The sequence below is a fragment of the Truncatella angustata genome (assembly GCF_020726525.1).
Source record: "Truncatella angustata strain MPI-SDFR-AT-0073 chromosome Unknown BKA67scaffold_2, whole genome shotgun sequence".
Taxonomy (NCBI): Eukaryota; Fungi; Ascomycota; class Sordariomycetes; order Amphisphaeriales; family Sporocadaceae; genus Truncatella; species Truncatella angustata.
Window position 1 is genome coordinate 3,107,809 of NW_025763382.1, and position 12,875 is coordinate 3,120,683.

The 12,875-nt window shown below is 49.8% G+C and overlaps 5 protein-coding genes across 5 annotated transcripts; 4 read left to right on the forward strand and 1 right to left on the reverse strand.

Annotated features, from left to right (window-relative positions):
• Positions 1-294: 294 nt before the first annotated feature.
• Positions 295-1,486, forward strand: BKA67DRAFT_532346 (pectin lyase; the record flags this gene model as incomplete). The annotated part of the gene is made up of 2 exons (XM_046099516.1): positions 295-858; positions 917-1,486. The coding sequence occupies 2 exons, from the start codon at positions 295-297 to the stop codon at positions 1,484-1,486; spliced, it is 1,134 nt and encodes a 377-aa protein (XP_045961352.1).
• Positions 1,487-3,117: 1,631 nt separating this feature from the next.
• Positions 3,118-4,149, forward strand: BKA67DRAFT_688475 (uncharacterized protein; the record flags this gene model as incomplete). Its single annotated transcript, XM_046109075.1, has 1 exon — positions 3,118-4,149. The coding sequence occupies one exon, from the start codon at positions 3,118-3,120 to the stop codon at positions 4,147-4,149; it is 1,032 nt and encodes a 343-aa protein (XP_045961353.1).
• Positions 4,150-6,413: 2,264 nt separating this feature from the next.
• Positions 6,414-6,914, reverse strand: BKA67DRAFT_554298 (uncharacterized protein). Its single transcript, XM_046101981.1, has one exon. It carries the CDS (start codon positions 6,887-6,889, stop codon positions 6,602-6,604), a length of 288 nt encoding a protein of 95 aa, XP_045961354.1. The 5' UTR covers positions 6,890-6,914; the 3' UTR covers positions 6,414-6,601.
• A 1,498-nt stretch (positions 6,915-8,412) lies between these two features.
• Positions 8,413-9,472, forward strand: BKA67DRAFT_180078 (uncharacterized protein). The gene is made up of 4 exons (XM_046095273.1): positions 8,413-8,765; positions 8,821-8,878; positions 8,934-8,975; positions 9,035-9,472. Exons 1-4 carry the CDS (start codon positions 8,585-8,587, stop codon positions 9,384-9,386), a joined length of 633 nt encoding a protein of 210 aa, XP_045961355.1. The 5' UTR covers positions 8,413-8,584; the 3' UTR covers positions 9,387-9,472.
• A 725-nt stretch (positions 9,473-10,197) lies between these two features.
• Positions 10,198-12,463, forward strand: BKA67DRAFT_655412 (cation transport protein-domain-containing protein; the record flags this gene model as incomplete). The annotated part of the gene is made up of 2 exons (XM_046106748.1): positions 10,198-11,683; positions 11,733-12,463. The coding sequence occupies 2 exons, from the start codon at positions 10,198-10,200 to the stop codon at positions 12,461-12,463; spliced, it is 2,217 nt and encodes a 738-aa protein (XP_045961356.1).
• Between the last annotated feature and the right edge of the window lie 412 nt (positions 12,464-12,875).

The window sequence follows — 12,875 nt, forward strand, 5'->3', positions numbered from 1 at the left end:
TTGTACCCTGAACGGCGAAGTCCTGGGAGAGAAATGAGAGTCTTGGTATCTTGGCAAAGCAGCACTACGCGTCAATGGATCGTGAGGACTATGATTGTTGAAGGGCAAAGAGGGCCGTGGGATACAAAACGCCGTACAGCCCCCGTTCCCAAGAAGAGAAGAAGAGTTCTGCATCCCACAACCCACGCCTGTAACGGCTTGTCTCTCTTTTCTTGAACAGATCTTTACATTCATTAACACATTCGTTTCGTCTCTTCCCTCTTTTGCACGACTCTCAGTCATCCAAACGTCAATATGAAGTTCACTATTGCCACTGCTGCGGCATTCTTGTCCAGCGCCGTTTCGGCCGTCTCAGTCTCCGGTGCTGCTGAGGGTTTCGCCAAGGGCGTTACCGGAGGTGGTTCCGCCGCTGCTGTTTACCCATCCACCACCGCCGAGCTGGTCTCGTACCTGGGTGACAGCTCCGCGCGTACCATCGTCCTTACCAAGACCTTCGACTTCACCAGCAGCGAGGGCACCACCACCAGCACTGGTTGCGCCCCCTGGGGCACTGGCTCCCTGTGCCAGCTCGCTATCAACAAGGACAGCTGGTGCGACAACTATCAGGCCAGCTCCCCCAAGGCCAGTGTCAGCTACAACAACGCTGGTATCGCAGGTATCACCGTCGGCTCCAACAAGTCCATCCTTGGTAGCGGCAGCGCCGGTGTCATCAAGGGCAAGGGTCTCCGTATTGCCAACGGTGCCAAGAACGTCATCATCCAGAACATCCACATTACCAACTTGAACCCACACTACGTCTGGGGTGGTGATGCTATCACTCTGGATGGCACTGACTTGGTCTGGATTGACCACGTCAAGGTAAGATAACTCTACTCTGGAATATACTGGCAATATACTCACGTAGCCTCCACATTAGACTTCCCTCATCGGCCGCCAGCACATCGTTCTCGGTAACTCTGCCTCCAACCGTGTGACCATCTCCAACTGCGAGATTGACGGTTCCTCTACCTGGTCCGCCACCTGCGATAACAACCACTACTGGGCCCTGTACTTCACTGGTTCCGCTGATCTTGTCACCTTCAAAAACAACTACATCCACCACACCTCCGGCCGTGGCCCCAAGGTCGCCGGCAACACCCTCCTCCACGCCGTCAACAACTACTGGTACTCGTCCTCCAGCCACGCCTTCGAGGTTGACTCCGGCGCCATGATCCTGGCCGAGGGCAACGTCTTCCAGAACGTCCCCGCCCCCGTCCTGAGCCCCATCTCCGGCTCGCTGTTCACCGCTCCCGACACCACCACTAACGCCATCTGCTCCACCTACCTTGGCCGTGTCTGCCAGGCCAACGCCTTCGGCTCCTCCGGCAGCTTCAGCTCCGCCACCACCAGCTTCCTGTCCAACTTCAAGGGCAAGAACATCGCCAGCGCAAGCTCCGCCTCTGCCGCCAAGAGCGTTGCTACCACGGCTGGCTTCGGCAAGATCTAGGTTTGGCCAGAATCAGCCGCCGTGGCAGCAGTGCTGTCAGAGCCAGCGTAGCAGAAGCTATCACTTACGGAGACGTTACTGTTGCTGGAAAAGTCAGTGCTGGTGCAAGCGGCAGTCACGTAGAACTTCCTTTTGAGAGAGAGGGACTTTTCAAAGACGAAACTCTTCCTTCTAATGTACATATTAATTTTATATTTCTTCGGTATATACCCTCAAGTTACCAATTGAATTTCGGAGCCCCGTGTTTGCGGGCAGACAAATATTTGCAGTCTTCTATTGCTGGTGATTCATCAGGTGCCATTAAGGTCCGTTCTATTCGTGATATATCATCCAAACTAAGATGTTTCGCATGACAGGTATTTTTTTGCGAAAACTTCCGTCAGGCTGCGAGTAACTCTTGTACCATCCCGGCTGGTCGTGAGAGTGTCAACCGATATCATTCACATGGCCTTTTTGAGCCCAAATCACCGTGGTGTGCCATGGCCAAGATATCACAGCGAGCCATGGTGGGTACCAGATGCAAACATGTTCTAAGTGCTCCAACGGGTTATGTAAACTTGCTTGTTAAATTACTTTTCTTGAAATGAACTTTCGTGCCCAAGTCATGCCGGGCAACCAAATGCGCAGTTTTGCACAATTACTGTTGAAGCAAAATCCAGATGAAACTATGACGCAGCATATTCGTCTTGATAAGCTATCAAGCCAACCGCTTTAGCTACATAAGCATAAGCATACGGGAGTGAGAAGTCGATTTGGGATTCATCCTTCAGCTACTGCTAAGTCTGGGATAACATCTCTCCTGGCCCCCCTTTTTTATATCCCCCCCCCCCCCCCCCCCGTTTTATTTTATTTTCCCCCGTGGGGCTGTTTCTTGGAACGAAACAATGAAAATGCTTTCTAGACGTAGACATCATTGGACACAGCACGAGTAAAATGTCATATATGTGGAAATGGAAATCGTTTGTTCAAAGTTCGCATTAGATTCTGGGATCTTCGAATCTGTCCCCGTCGAGGGAGGAAGGCGGCCATTTTTTAGAACGATTTACCTGTATTGAGAAACAAGTTCTTTGGAAATACCATCGGCGGATGTTTATTGGATTGTAGGAATGTGGTTAGGACAATGGTATAGAGGTGCGTTTTCATGTCAAGAAAAAGCTAGAATTTGGAATATTTGGTAGCTTCCATGGTCCTATTCTTGCATCTATAAACTGTGTAGCAGACCATCCCCCATGAAGGCCATAGCTTCACATCCTCTCCAACGCCATAGCTTTATGAAATCAACAATCACATAGGTTTGTATCATATCGATGATACTGTAGGTCATACAATGGCTCCACATTCAAGCTCTTAATCACTCCTTCAAAAATCAGATGAAGCAGTTGCTCATTGCCACAGAACTCTCTTTCGTGATTCACTTTTACTGACTCCCACCCATTGATCACAATACTACATAAATCACAAACACGTCTGTCGTTCCAATTATTTTCATAAACTCTTCACAACACTACCTAAACAACAGCTCCTACACAACGTTGCATATACAACGACCTCACACCTTCACAACTCCCTACTCCGCCAGCCCAGCTCACTTCACATCTACTAATCACGACGTTGTGGTACCGGCTGTCAACATGGTCAATCACTATTCCTATCACGAAGATCCAACTGTGACTGAAGCAAGCGCGGCTGTCCTGCGAGTTTTATCGCCGCTGCGGCACCGTGCAAACGAATTAGCCTTTTCTCCATCCACCTTGCACAACAATCGGAACATTTTCGAGCATCTTCCGAATGAAGAAAACTTGGATAACCCAGATTTCAGTCTTCAAATCTTGGCGCAAGCGCTCCTGAACAATATACCGCCCCAGCTACCAGCACGCTCACCATCTTCTGGCCTCCTACCCGACATCACCGGCGTCGAGCCTTCGACAATGGCCCAACGTGAGTTTAGCCAGCTCATGACCAGAAATCGATCCTCAACACCTACAGAAGGCATGATTGATACCATTTATCGACAAGCTTTCGGTTTCCGTCCTTCGTATAACGGTGATGTTCGGAATCCGGCGAACCGTCCCAACCAAGTCCCCTCGCACCGCAACTGCAATTTTTGGATCACAAACCTCCCCAGAGATTGCACCGAACACGATCTAGAGAACGCCATCACCAACGTTGGGTCCATTTGGGCCATGTACCTCAACCCACCCGAGCCCTCGAGCGGCCTGTTCAGCACGGCGGCCTCACTCTCCTTCACACGTCTATCCTCCGCACGTGATTTTATGAACCGCTCGCGATGGGGGGGCTTCATCGTCAACGGCCGGCGGGCATGTGTTGGCTGGAACCGCAACCATATTGGTCCCCAGACCCCCGACGGCCATGATGCTCCCGACCGCTCGCGAGTTCTCATCATTGTGGGACCTGTCAACATCGTGAACCCAGCCATGCTTACGGAATTCTTCCGACGCTACTTCTCTTACCGCACGACGGGCATCGAGACTATAGGCCAAGACACGGTTGGCTACTCCACGATGGAGTGGCGGTTCGCCAGGGTTTCGGGACAGGCCAACATTGCCGCCTCTTGCCTGAGAGGTCTACGCGACCAGCACGGGATAGACGTCGACTATTTCTGGGGAACAGATCCCTGCGAGGCAAACGAGCGACTTAACTGAAGAGGGAGGCCATGGGGAAATCAGGAAGTGCTTCCGCCGACTCCCCATTTCCCCCCTTTCTTTTTTGGGAGTAGTATAGAATCGGCGACATATGGGCCGTCATCGATGGGATATTGATGAGACCAGAACCGCCATCTAGGGGTGCTATATACTCAGTCTAGCAGCAGCGGTTATAGACATAGACCAACAACACTAATTAGAAACCCTCACAGATACTGAATTCTTGCGTTTCAATGGTGACGTGATGCAGCCTCGATGATGTAGTCTCGATGATGTGTTCGTGTGTGTGATGTAAGCATCGGATCTGTGCAAAGTTACCTCACAGCAGGTTTGTTTCCTATATTAGGAAAACTAAATCTGCATGCAGAAATACTATCTCGTCGTCTTTGATGTGACATTCTAGGGGTTAAATCTAGACCAAAGGCGTTACATGTCATGAATTCTGATGCGTCGAGGGCCCGTTACCCTATCGCTTGGCGATTCCATTAATTCATTAGCAGGCAACAGAATGAACTGATCTCCCTGGAGGAAATCCACTTCAGCTTCTTCAGGGACATGCTGATTCCCGCAGAGCTGTTGTCTTATGTGATCTGATTATTTTGATGATTTGAGTTTTAGTTTTCTTTTTTTCCGAACAACAAAATAATAAAGGAGTAAAACAGGAGGTTGCCTAATATTTCGTAAAACAGGCAGTCGCCGCTATGTTTTAAGCACCGTCTTGGAATTCTTTTCAACAGGCAATCGCCAAATACTTGCCGAAAATAGTTTGGGTGAAACAACGATTTATGCTCATGAGGCGAGAACCAAACAACCCATAGTTGGCCCACTAAGTGTTGGTATCTGTTGTCGTCAAGTACTTACCAAGCATGGAAGCACATAGATGAGTAAATATTAACGGTCCACATAATTGTACGAGGCACTCTCTGAGTGCTTTGCCCAGCTCGATTAGTCGACCCAAGCACTAGCCATCCTATACAATGATACAGTCTGTGGCTTGATTCCCGGAATGTAGCGATAGTAAGGTTGCCTGTCAGAATGTCATGCATTCACTCTTGAGGCTAGATCATTCGGACCGATCGAAGGAGAGCTTGGTGCGGTTGCCTCGTGCGAAGATGGCGGGATGCGGATCATCCGGCTGTGGGTGTGGGGGAGGACGCAAGACATTTGGCTTATGGCAGGGGAGGGGATTTCAAGCAGCCAATACGATAATGCGTCAGCGCTGAAAAAGGCAAGTAGAGATGTTGCCAGAGGAGAAATGTGGTGGGCTGCCAGCGGCTCTTGCGGCTTGTCGGCATGCACAAAACCGCACCTCCCACGTGGCAATGTAGAGGGTTTGTCCAATAAGATTGATTTGAAATTTATTCAAGGATTGAATATGGAAGACAGTTATTGGATGAAATTGCTGATCTTTGAATCCGTAACTCAGAGATGCTATGCTAGTACAATACACTAATAATAAGCTTGCGAAAGATGATCCGCCTTTAAAGATAACGTCTAACGCAAGTAACGCCCCATGATACATCTAATAAGAAATCTATGCTGCCCACGTCGTCGGAAATCCTCGTGGTTCCAATCTTGTCCTCAATTCCAAAAGATATTGCAGAATATATCTGAACACGACGTGTTCAGCGATAACCCCTGCTGCTGGAGCCAGAATCGCGGGTAGAGTATGATGGGCTTGGCTCTTGGCTATCGTAACCACGAGCTCCTGTGTTGTGAACTGCGACGCCACCGCGATATGTTGAGCTGGCCGTGTAGTCTTTCGATTGGAGAGATCGATACTCTTTGGTCTGAGCCTGTCCATATGAAGTAGAGCTGTGATAGGTCGGGTCGCGAGAAGACGCTGAAGAATTACGAGAAGTAACAGAAGGATAGCTGGAAGCCATTGTAGATGTGTTGTGTCCTGACGAAGAAGTTGGCGGTGATGAATAGGTTTGTTTGCTAGACGTTGACGACTGAGAGTAGTAAGAGTGGTGTGATGGGTAGTATTTTCTATCGTCAACAATGACGACGCTGGACTTAGATGATTTGTAGCTTGATGATGGCATGGATATTTTTCAGTGATTTATCCGGTATTTTGTGAATGTTAAGAAACTCAGAGGGCTTGTGAGTGTATAGTGTTGGTTGAGGTTGCTTGGTATGAAGGATGGCAGACGAGATAAAGGAAGACTGGAGGGTAGGAAATATTTATACTACAAGTGAGGCCATAATGATACGCCTCAGCAGCTACAGTACTGCTTTTCGGTAAACAAACATTTTCAGAAGTATGTGTGACATGGAACATATTGGCAGTACGTTCAAATGGCAGTGCTCCAGGCAGACCCTGGGCGTCTACCACCATTGACCAACAATGAGCGACAGAGGCCATGCCAATCCAAAGTATACTTACATACCAACGAGTGACTCATGCCTGGGGTTTGGTACGAAGATTAGAGCATAGTTTGAATGATGATCAAAGGTAGAATGGTTTTGGCAGATGACTGATACCACAAGTGGGGTGCTGGTATTGGGGGCTGGGCTTAGAATCAGGCAGTAAAGCTGTGCTTTCTAAGGTCGAAACATATGAAACAGACATATGAGTGTATGAGAATGGTAGAATGTGTTTGGAAAATAAAGCCCCCGTGGTGTGGCAGTGTCTTTTTCGGCTTTCTAGTGGCGAAAAACGGGCTGAGCGAAGCAATGGAAATCGAGTTTGGATAAGGCTGACGAGCAGCCCATACAGGGACAACAAGGGGTTCATGTTGCGCCTCTAAAACCCATCAGTGCGAAACCTCATGGTCAATTCACTCCATGCTCGGTATGTAGGCTACAAAATCAAAAACTTGGTAGCCACATGGTTTTTTCCCCCGGGGTGCACACGGGGGTCATGGGCGTTGTTGGTACCATTGTCATATTGGTAGTCCTAGACTTTTGTGAGTAGAGCCTCCTACGTAGGACACTGCCGGGATACAACGCTACGCAGGGAGCTGGTGTACGGTGGGGTGATGAGCATCATTAGGTCGAGGTGGAAACGAGCATTGGAGAATCGTTCCTGAGAATCGAAGGTAACAACTCGGTTGCACAGTAGCAAGGAATTGATCAAACAGAGGTCCGGTTCACGACGTTGATTACGACCTGCTATGCTTAGTTGCACAGTGCTGCCTGACAAAGTGGGGCTGGCAGCCTAGGACTCGGCACTAACTAATCCGTCTAGTGGCCCAGGAGAATCAAACTCCAAGCTGTTTTCGGTGGAAGTCAAGGAGACGAAATGCTAGCTTACATACAGCAGGTTGTTCGTGAGGCATAACTCGGGTATTTTGTGGACAAACACAGCCGCCATCACATGTGCTTCGCTGTTGACTCATGAGGCCAAGTGTTTGCGGTTTCTATTGCGCTTATCAATTCTCGGTTGGCGGTGCCTCAATTTCTCTGTTTGTGCCCCAGCTATGATCATGGCAGAGGTAGGTGTACGCCGCACCCGATTCCCCAATTGCCGGATCCAGGGGAGTCTGTGTTTGGCCATCGGAGCTGGTTGGTGGTGTGAACCCTTCATGAAGCACGTACAGTAGTGAGGCTTCCTTTTCACATGAGAGCAACCACCTGCAGCTTGAGTGGTTGCACCTGCATAAAAGCCCCTCGCCGTTCCTGTTGTCCCCCACCAAAACCCAGCTATGGGGATCATTCACAACGTCATTCGCTACCTAGTCATTCGCTACCTAGTCGGCTTCAGCACTTCTAATTACAGATTTAGCGATGCACAAAATACACCAAGGTTCACTGTTGCGAGGGGCTACGTGATGGATACACGTCGCTTCTGAGGGCAACACCGACCCAAGTGCTGCTGAGAACTTTTGTTTCTGGTGCGTGACAAACATTACATCCAATGCACAGCCCCTGACATAGTTTTCTAATGCAAGAAGCTCTTTGCACCAACATAAGAAGGCTCCAGGCAGAAAGCGCAACAAGCCCTTGTGGTCAGCCCATCGGTGCTCAGAACCACTGCTTAAGCTTTTTCTGGACGAGCCCAGTGGTTGATTGGGCTCCAATGACCGTGTGATTACACCCTCATTGACTGAGGCCATATGACAAGAGGCGAAGCAGTTCCCGGACATTAGGATGGTGATGGTTCAAGGTGCTGATTTACTTGTTCTCATCATGGGTGTGATTATTGGATTGGAGCAGTCTAAGGTCACCTCGAGAGACAACCAGCGCCAAGCAGGCCAGCTGCCAACTGCCAACTTCCACTTGCGGTCCGATGTTCTGGACTCCAACTCTCCTCCAACGTGCCGCGGGGCCCCCAACTCAATTGAATTCAGTGCTAGACTAGACTAACCAGCAATCGGAAGCCACATGCAGCATATCTGTCCGCTAATTCTCAACACTGCTTCGCCCATACCATACAACTTTCTTTCTACTCTCTCTAAGTTCACGCATACATACCGGTCGACCCGCCAAGATGCAGCGCCTCTTTTTCGCCTTGTCCCTTGTTGCTTCGGCAGCTGTTGGTGCCCTCGCCGCAGAGGACCTCAAGATTGACGTCACAACAGCGGTGGAGTGTGACCGCAAGACCCAGAAGGGCGATACCATCGAGGTTCACTACAGAGGAACACTGACCGACGGCAAGAAGTTCGATGCCAGTATGTTGCAATCAGAAGGCTCTGGACTGCAAGCAATGAGACTGACCATGCTTAGGCTACGATAGAAACACTCCCTTCTCATTCAAGCTGGGTGTTGGCCAGGTTATCAAGGGGTCAGTAAAGCACCTGCCTTGAAAGGTATTTGACGCTGACTGACGTGCAACACAGATGGGACATTGGCATGGAGGGAGCTTGCATTGGTGAGAAGAGGTAAGACGGCATCAAAAGTTGATTGGGGCAAAGCACACGAGCTGACAAGCATATCGCAGAACCCTGACTGTTCCTCCTGAGCTCGGCTACGGTAACAGAGGAATGGGCCCTATCCCCGCCGGTTCGACCTTGATCTTCGAGACCGAAATTATTGGCATCAAGGGTGTCCCCAAGCCCGAGACAATTGTCACCAAATCGGCAAGCAGCACCGCAAGCTCTGCGGCCAGCGCAGCCAGTGAGGTGGCCGAGGAGGCAACAGAAAAGGCTTCAGAGAAGGTCTCCGAGAAGGCTTCAAGTGCCTCTGCAGGAATCGCCGAGAAGGTTGCTAGTGCCGCCAGCGTCGCTGCCGATGTTGCCGCAACCGTTATTGTTGACAGCGATGACAGCGAGGACCACCACGAGGAGCTTTAGATTAGCAGATGCTGGTAATACGCTGCCGCATGTAGCGGATGCTAAATAAGGCCTCCGCCGAGTTGCAATTGCTTCCGCTGCGGGTATCAATGACCTTGTCTATAGATATAACATCACAATCAGACAAGTCCTGCTAGTTTGCAACTGTTATAATCCATCGATCGCTTGAAACTAATACAGAGTTGTGATAGGTTTGTTTGTTGGATTAAACACGCTCAATCTGACTTCTGTCTGGGCCATTGTCATGTCGGGCATGCAGCCCCGTCTCCCCCGACTTATGCCAAGTACCGGCATGTTCTGGGCTAAATAAACTCTGTTTAGTCCCTGCAGATTTAGGTCTCGGTTTGCGGCAGTCCCATAGATAGATCATCGTGCATACCTCATATGCTCCTTTGAACTCAAACTATCACCTCCCGTCTATAGAATCCAAATAGGTATGATAGTGACTTCTTTCCTTGGCGCAAGCTTTCGCGACCACGCAGGGGTCTGGCTTTGACAGGAACGAAGCATGCGGCAATGGACTGGAATCAGGGAGGGGGGGACCCTTGCAACGACTAAAAAGTTTTGATTCTGGGGCCCGTTCGACAAGGAAAGTGCCGTTAACCATCTAGCAGACCGCCACTGAATACTTTCGGGACCCTGTTTTTCTTCACTTTTGTGACCTGCAGTTCTTTTGGTACTTGCTAAAATCGACACTGTTTTTGAAGGCCGTATTGCTTGGGCTCATTTTGAATACCAGCATTACTTCGGTCTCTGAGCATGACGTAGATATCTGCTTACGGTGCTTCGGGCTTGAGCGGCTTGATCAAATATGAGCGTTCGTACTGAGTTCGCACAGCGGTATCCGCGCTTGGCAACAATTCGGTCATTCCTCCCACCTCAAAACTTCATCACCTTGCACTACTTGTACTTTGTGACAGTATGCTTGATCTCATCAGTCATATTCTATGGCTCTTCGCGGCCGAGCCAGAGCATTTCCTATGCAGACAGCCTGTTCTTGGTCGTTTCAGCCATGACTGAGACCGGGCTCAATACCGTCAATCTCAGTCAGATGAGCACCTGGCAGCAGGTCATTCTCTGGCTTCTGATATGTATGGGCGGGCAGATATGGGTATCTATATGGACCGTCTTGGCACGCAAGCGTCATTTTGAGAAGCAGTTCAAAGATATTGCACGAAGATCTACACTGAGATCGCCAAGATCGTTGGATAGACGTCGGTCAATGACCGACATCCCACTTGCGAGGCAAGTCATGAGCTTCAGCAGGAGCAGGACACTTCTGGCCTCGAACGAGGGTACCAATGAGGTTGAGGACCACCACAGTGCCGGCCAGAATGTCGCGGCTGGATCAGGTGGAGGGCCATCTATCTCTGCACCGATTGCAGTCCACAAGCTTCGAGAACCGGTTCCAAAGCCAAACGAACTGACCATAGACACGCATTCCAAGTCGCCTTTTGGAGTGTCGCAGTCATGTGAGACGCCTGGACGTGAGCATATTTCGTTCGCAGATGAGGAAGAACAACCAGCTCGAGCAACCACTTCGGGCATTGACATGGGCACCGGGCTGTCACGTCGAAACGTTGCAACTGCAGACAACACTGATCTGGAAGGAGGGCCGCTTCAGCGCCAGATCAGCCACCATCAATTTCTGACCTCGAAGAAAGTCGGGCGAAATGCACAGTTTCATGGTCTCACAGCTGAGCAGCGTGAGCTTTTGGGGGGCACTGAGTATCGTGCTCTCAAAGTCCTCTCCATTGCTGTTCCAGTTTACTTCTTTTCATGGCAGGTTCTGGGAAATATCGCCCTTGGCGCCTGGATAGCCAACAATCAACCTCAACCTGCGCGGGACAACGGTATTAATCCTTGGTGGAACGGTGTTTTCAATGGTGCATCTGCGTTCAACAACTCGGGCATGAGCGTCTTGGACGCCAATATGATCCCGTATGGCAGTTCCTACTTCGTGCTTATTGTCATGGGTGCCATGATATTAGCAGGCAATACTGCATACCCAGTGTTTCTGCGATTCTGGCTCTGGAGCATCTTGAAGTTGTTGAACTTGTTAACCTATGAGAGTTCCTTCCGAGATCTCAAAGAGACACTCGAGTACATCCTCAAGTACCCACGGCGGGTCTACACTAACTTGTTCCCTTCGAGGGCAACATGGTGGCTATTGTTCATGTTGTTTGTCCTCAACGGGACGGATTGGGTAGCATTCGAAGTCCTCAATCTGGGAAATCCCAATCTAGGGCATATTTCAGTTGGTTCAAAAATCATTGACGGACTTTTCCAAGCCATTGGTACGTATCATGTTACTGTGACCATGCCGTATAGACTGACATTGATCAGCTGTCCGCTCTGGTGGATTCTATGTGGTTTCGATCCCGACTCTTTACATCGGTCTTCAAGTTCTTTACGTAATTATGATGTACATCAGCGTCTATCCTGTTGTCATCACGATGCGGCACTCCAATGTCTACGAAGAACGCTCGCTTGGTATCTACGATGAGCAGCACGACACAGCATCACTTGCTTCAACAGGATCCGACACAACCTCTCGAGATGCGAATACGAACCGGCCGTCTCTCATGAGGCGCGCCCTTCGCAATGCCGTAGGCCGATTCGATGGTGTTGGCGCCGCACCGCGACACGCAAGCGATTCTGCCCCAGAAAGTCGCTCTAGTTTCATAGGCCATCAGGTCCGCGGCCAACTCTCGCACGATATGTGGCTGCTTGTTCTTGCCGTGTTGATCATATCGACAATTGAGACGCGCCACTTCCTCGAGGATCCTGAAACGTTCTCCGTTTTTAACATTATTTTCGAAGTTGTGTCAGCTTATGGCTGCGTGGGCATTTCGGTTGGCGTGCCGTACGACGCATTTAGTCTTAGTGGCGGATTGTACACGGGAAGCAAGTTGGTACTATGCTTTGTAATGCTCAGAGGTCGACACCGCGGATTGCCAGTCGCATTGGACCGCGCCGTGAGACTACCTGGGGAGGAACTTGGACTCACAGAGGAGGAAGACTATCGCATCAGAAGGAGCCTATCCATGAGACGGCAGAGTATCGGTGAAGCTTAAAGGGCGTAGAACCCAGATGACGTTGGTGAAGCCGAGTCAGCCGGTCCCGAATAATTGTATGACATTCTACGAGCACATGATGATGCATGATAGAGGGACGATGTTTGGATGAAAAATCTGTCAATGAAACTCTCTCACGATTTCCCCGTTTATTTCGGTGTCGAGCCAGCGTTGAATACTCTGCTCACAGTCGAGTCCCATGGCGCCTTGGTTAGTGCATTGTGTACCATGATACGACACAATAAGATCCCCTCAGAATCACCGGCCGAGGATGAGCTTTTTGTCATTTTCAGCAAGACCGATGAGTTCGGCTTGCATCCTCGGTCATTTGAGACTTCTGCTCTGTTGAGTCCCAAAAATAATAATGAGACACGTTGAATGTCATGGCGAACCAAATTGGGATCAGTGGCCG

Excerpts from the sequence above, each read along its gene's own strand:
- BKA67DRAFT_554298 (XM_046101981.1), bottom strand. The coding sequence starts at position 6,889 with ATGAACCCCTTGTTGTCCCTGTATGGGCTGCTCGTCAGCCTTATCCAA.
- BKA67DRAFT_180078 (XM_046095273.1), top strand. The coding sequence starts at position 8,585 with ATGCAGCGCCTCTTTTTCGCCTTGTCCCTTGTTGCTTCGGCAGCTGTT. Across the intron at positions 8,766-8,820 it reads CGGCAAGAAGTTCGATGCCA|GCTACGATAGAAACACTCCC; the intron begins GTATGTTGCAAT and ends GACCATGCTTAG. Across the intron at positions 8,879-8,933 it reads GTTGGCCAGGTTATCAAGGG|ATGGGACATTGGCATGGAGG; the intron begins GTCAGTAAAGCA and ends CGTGCAACACAG.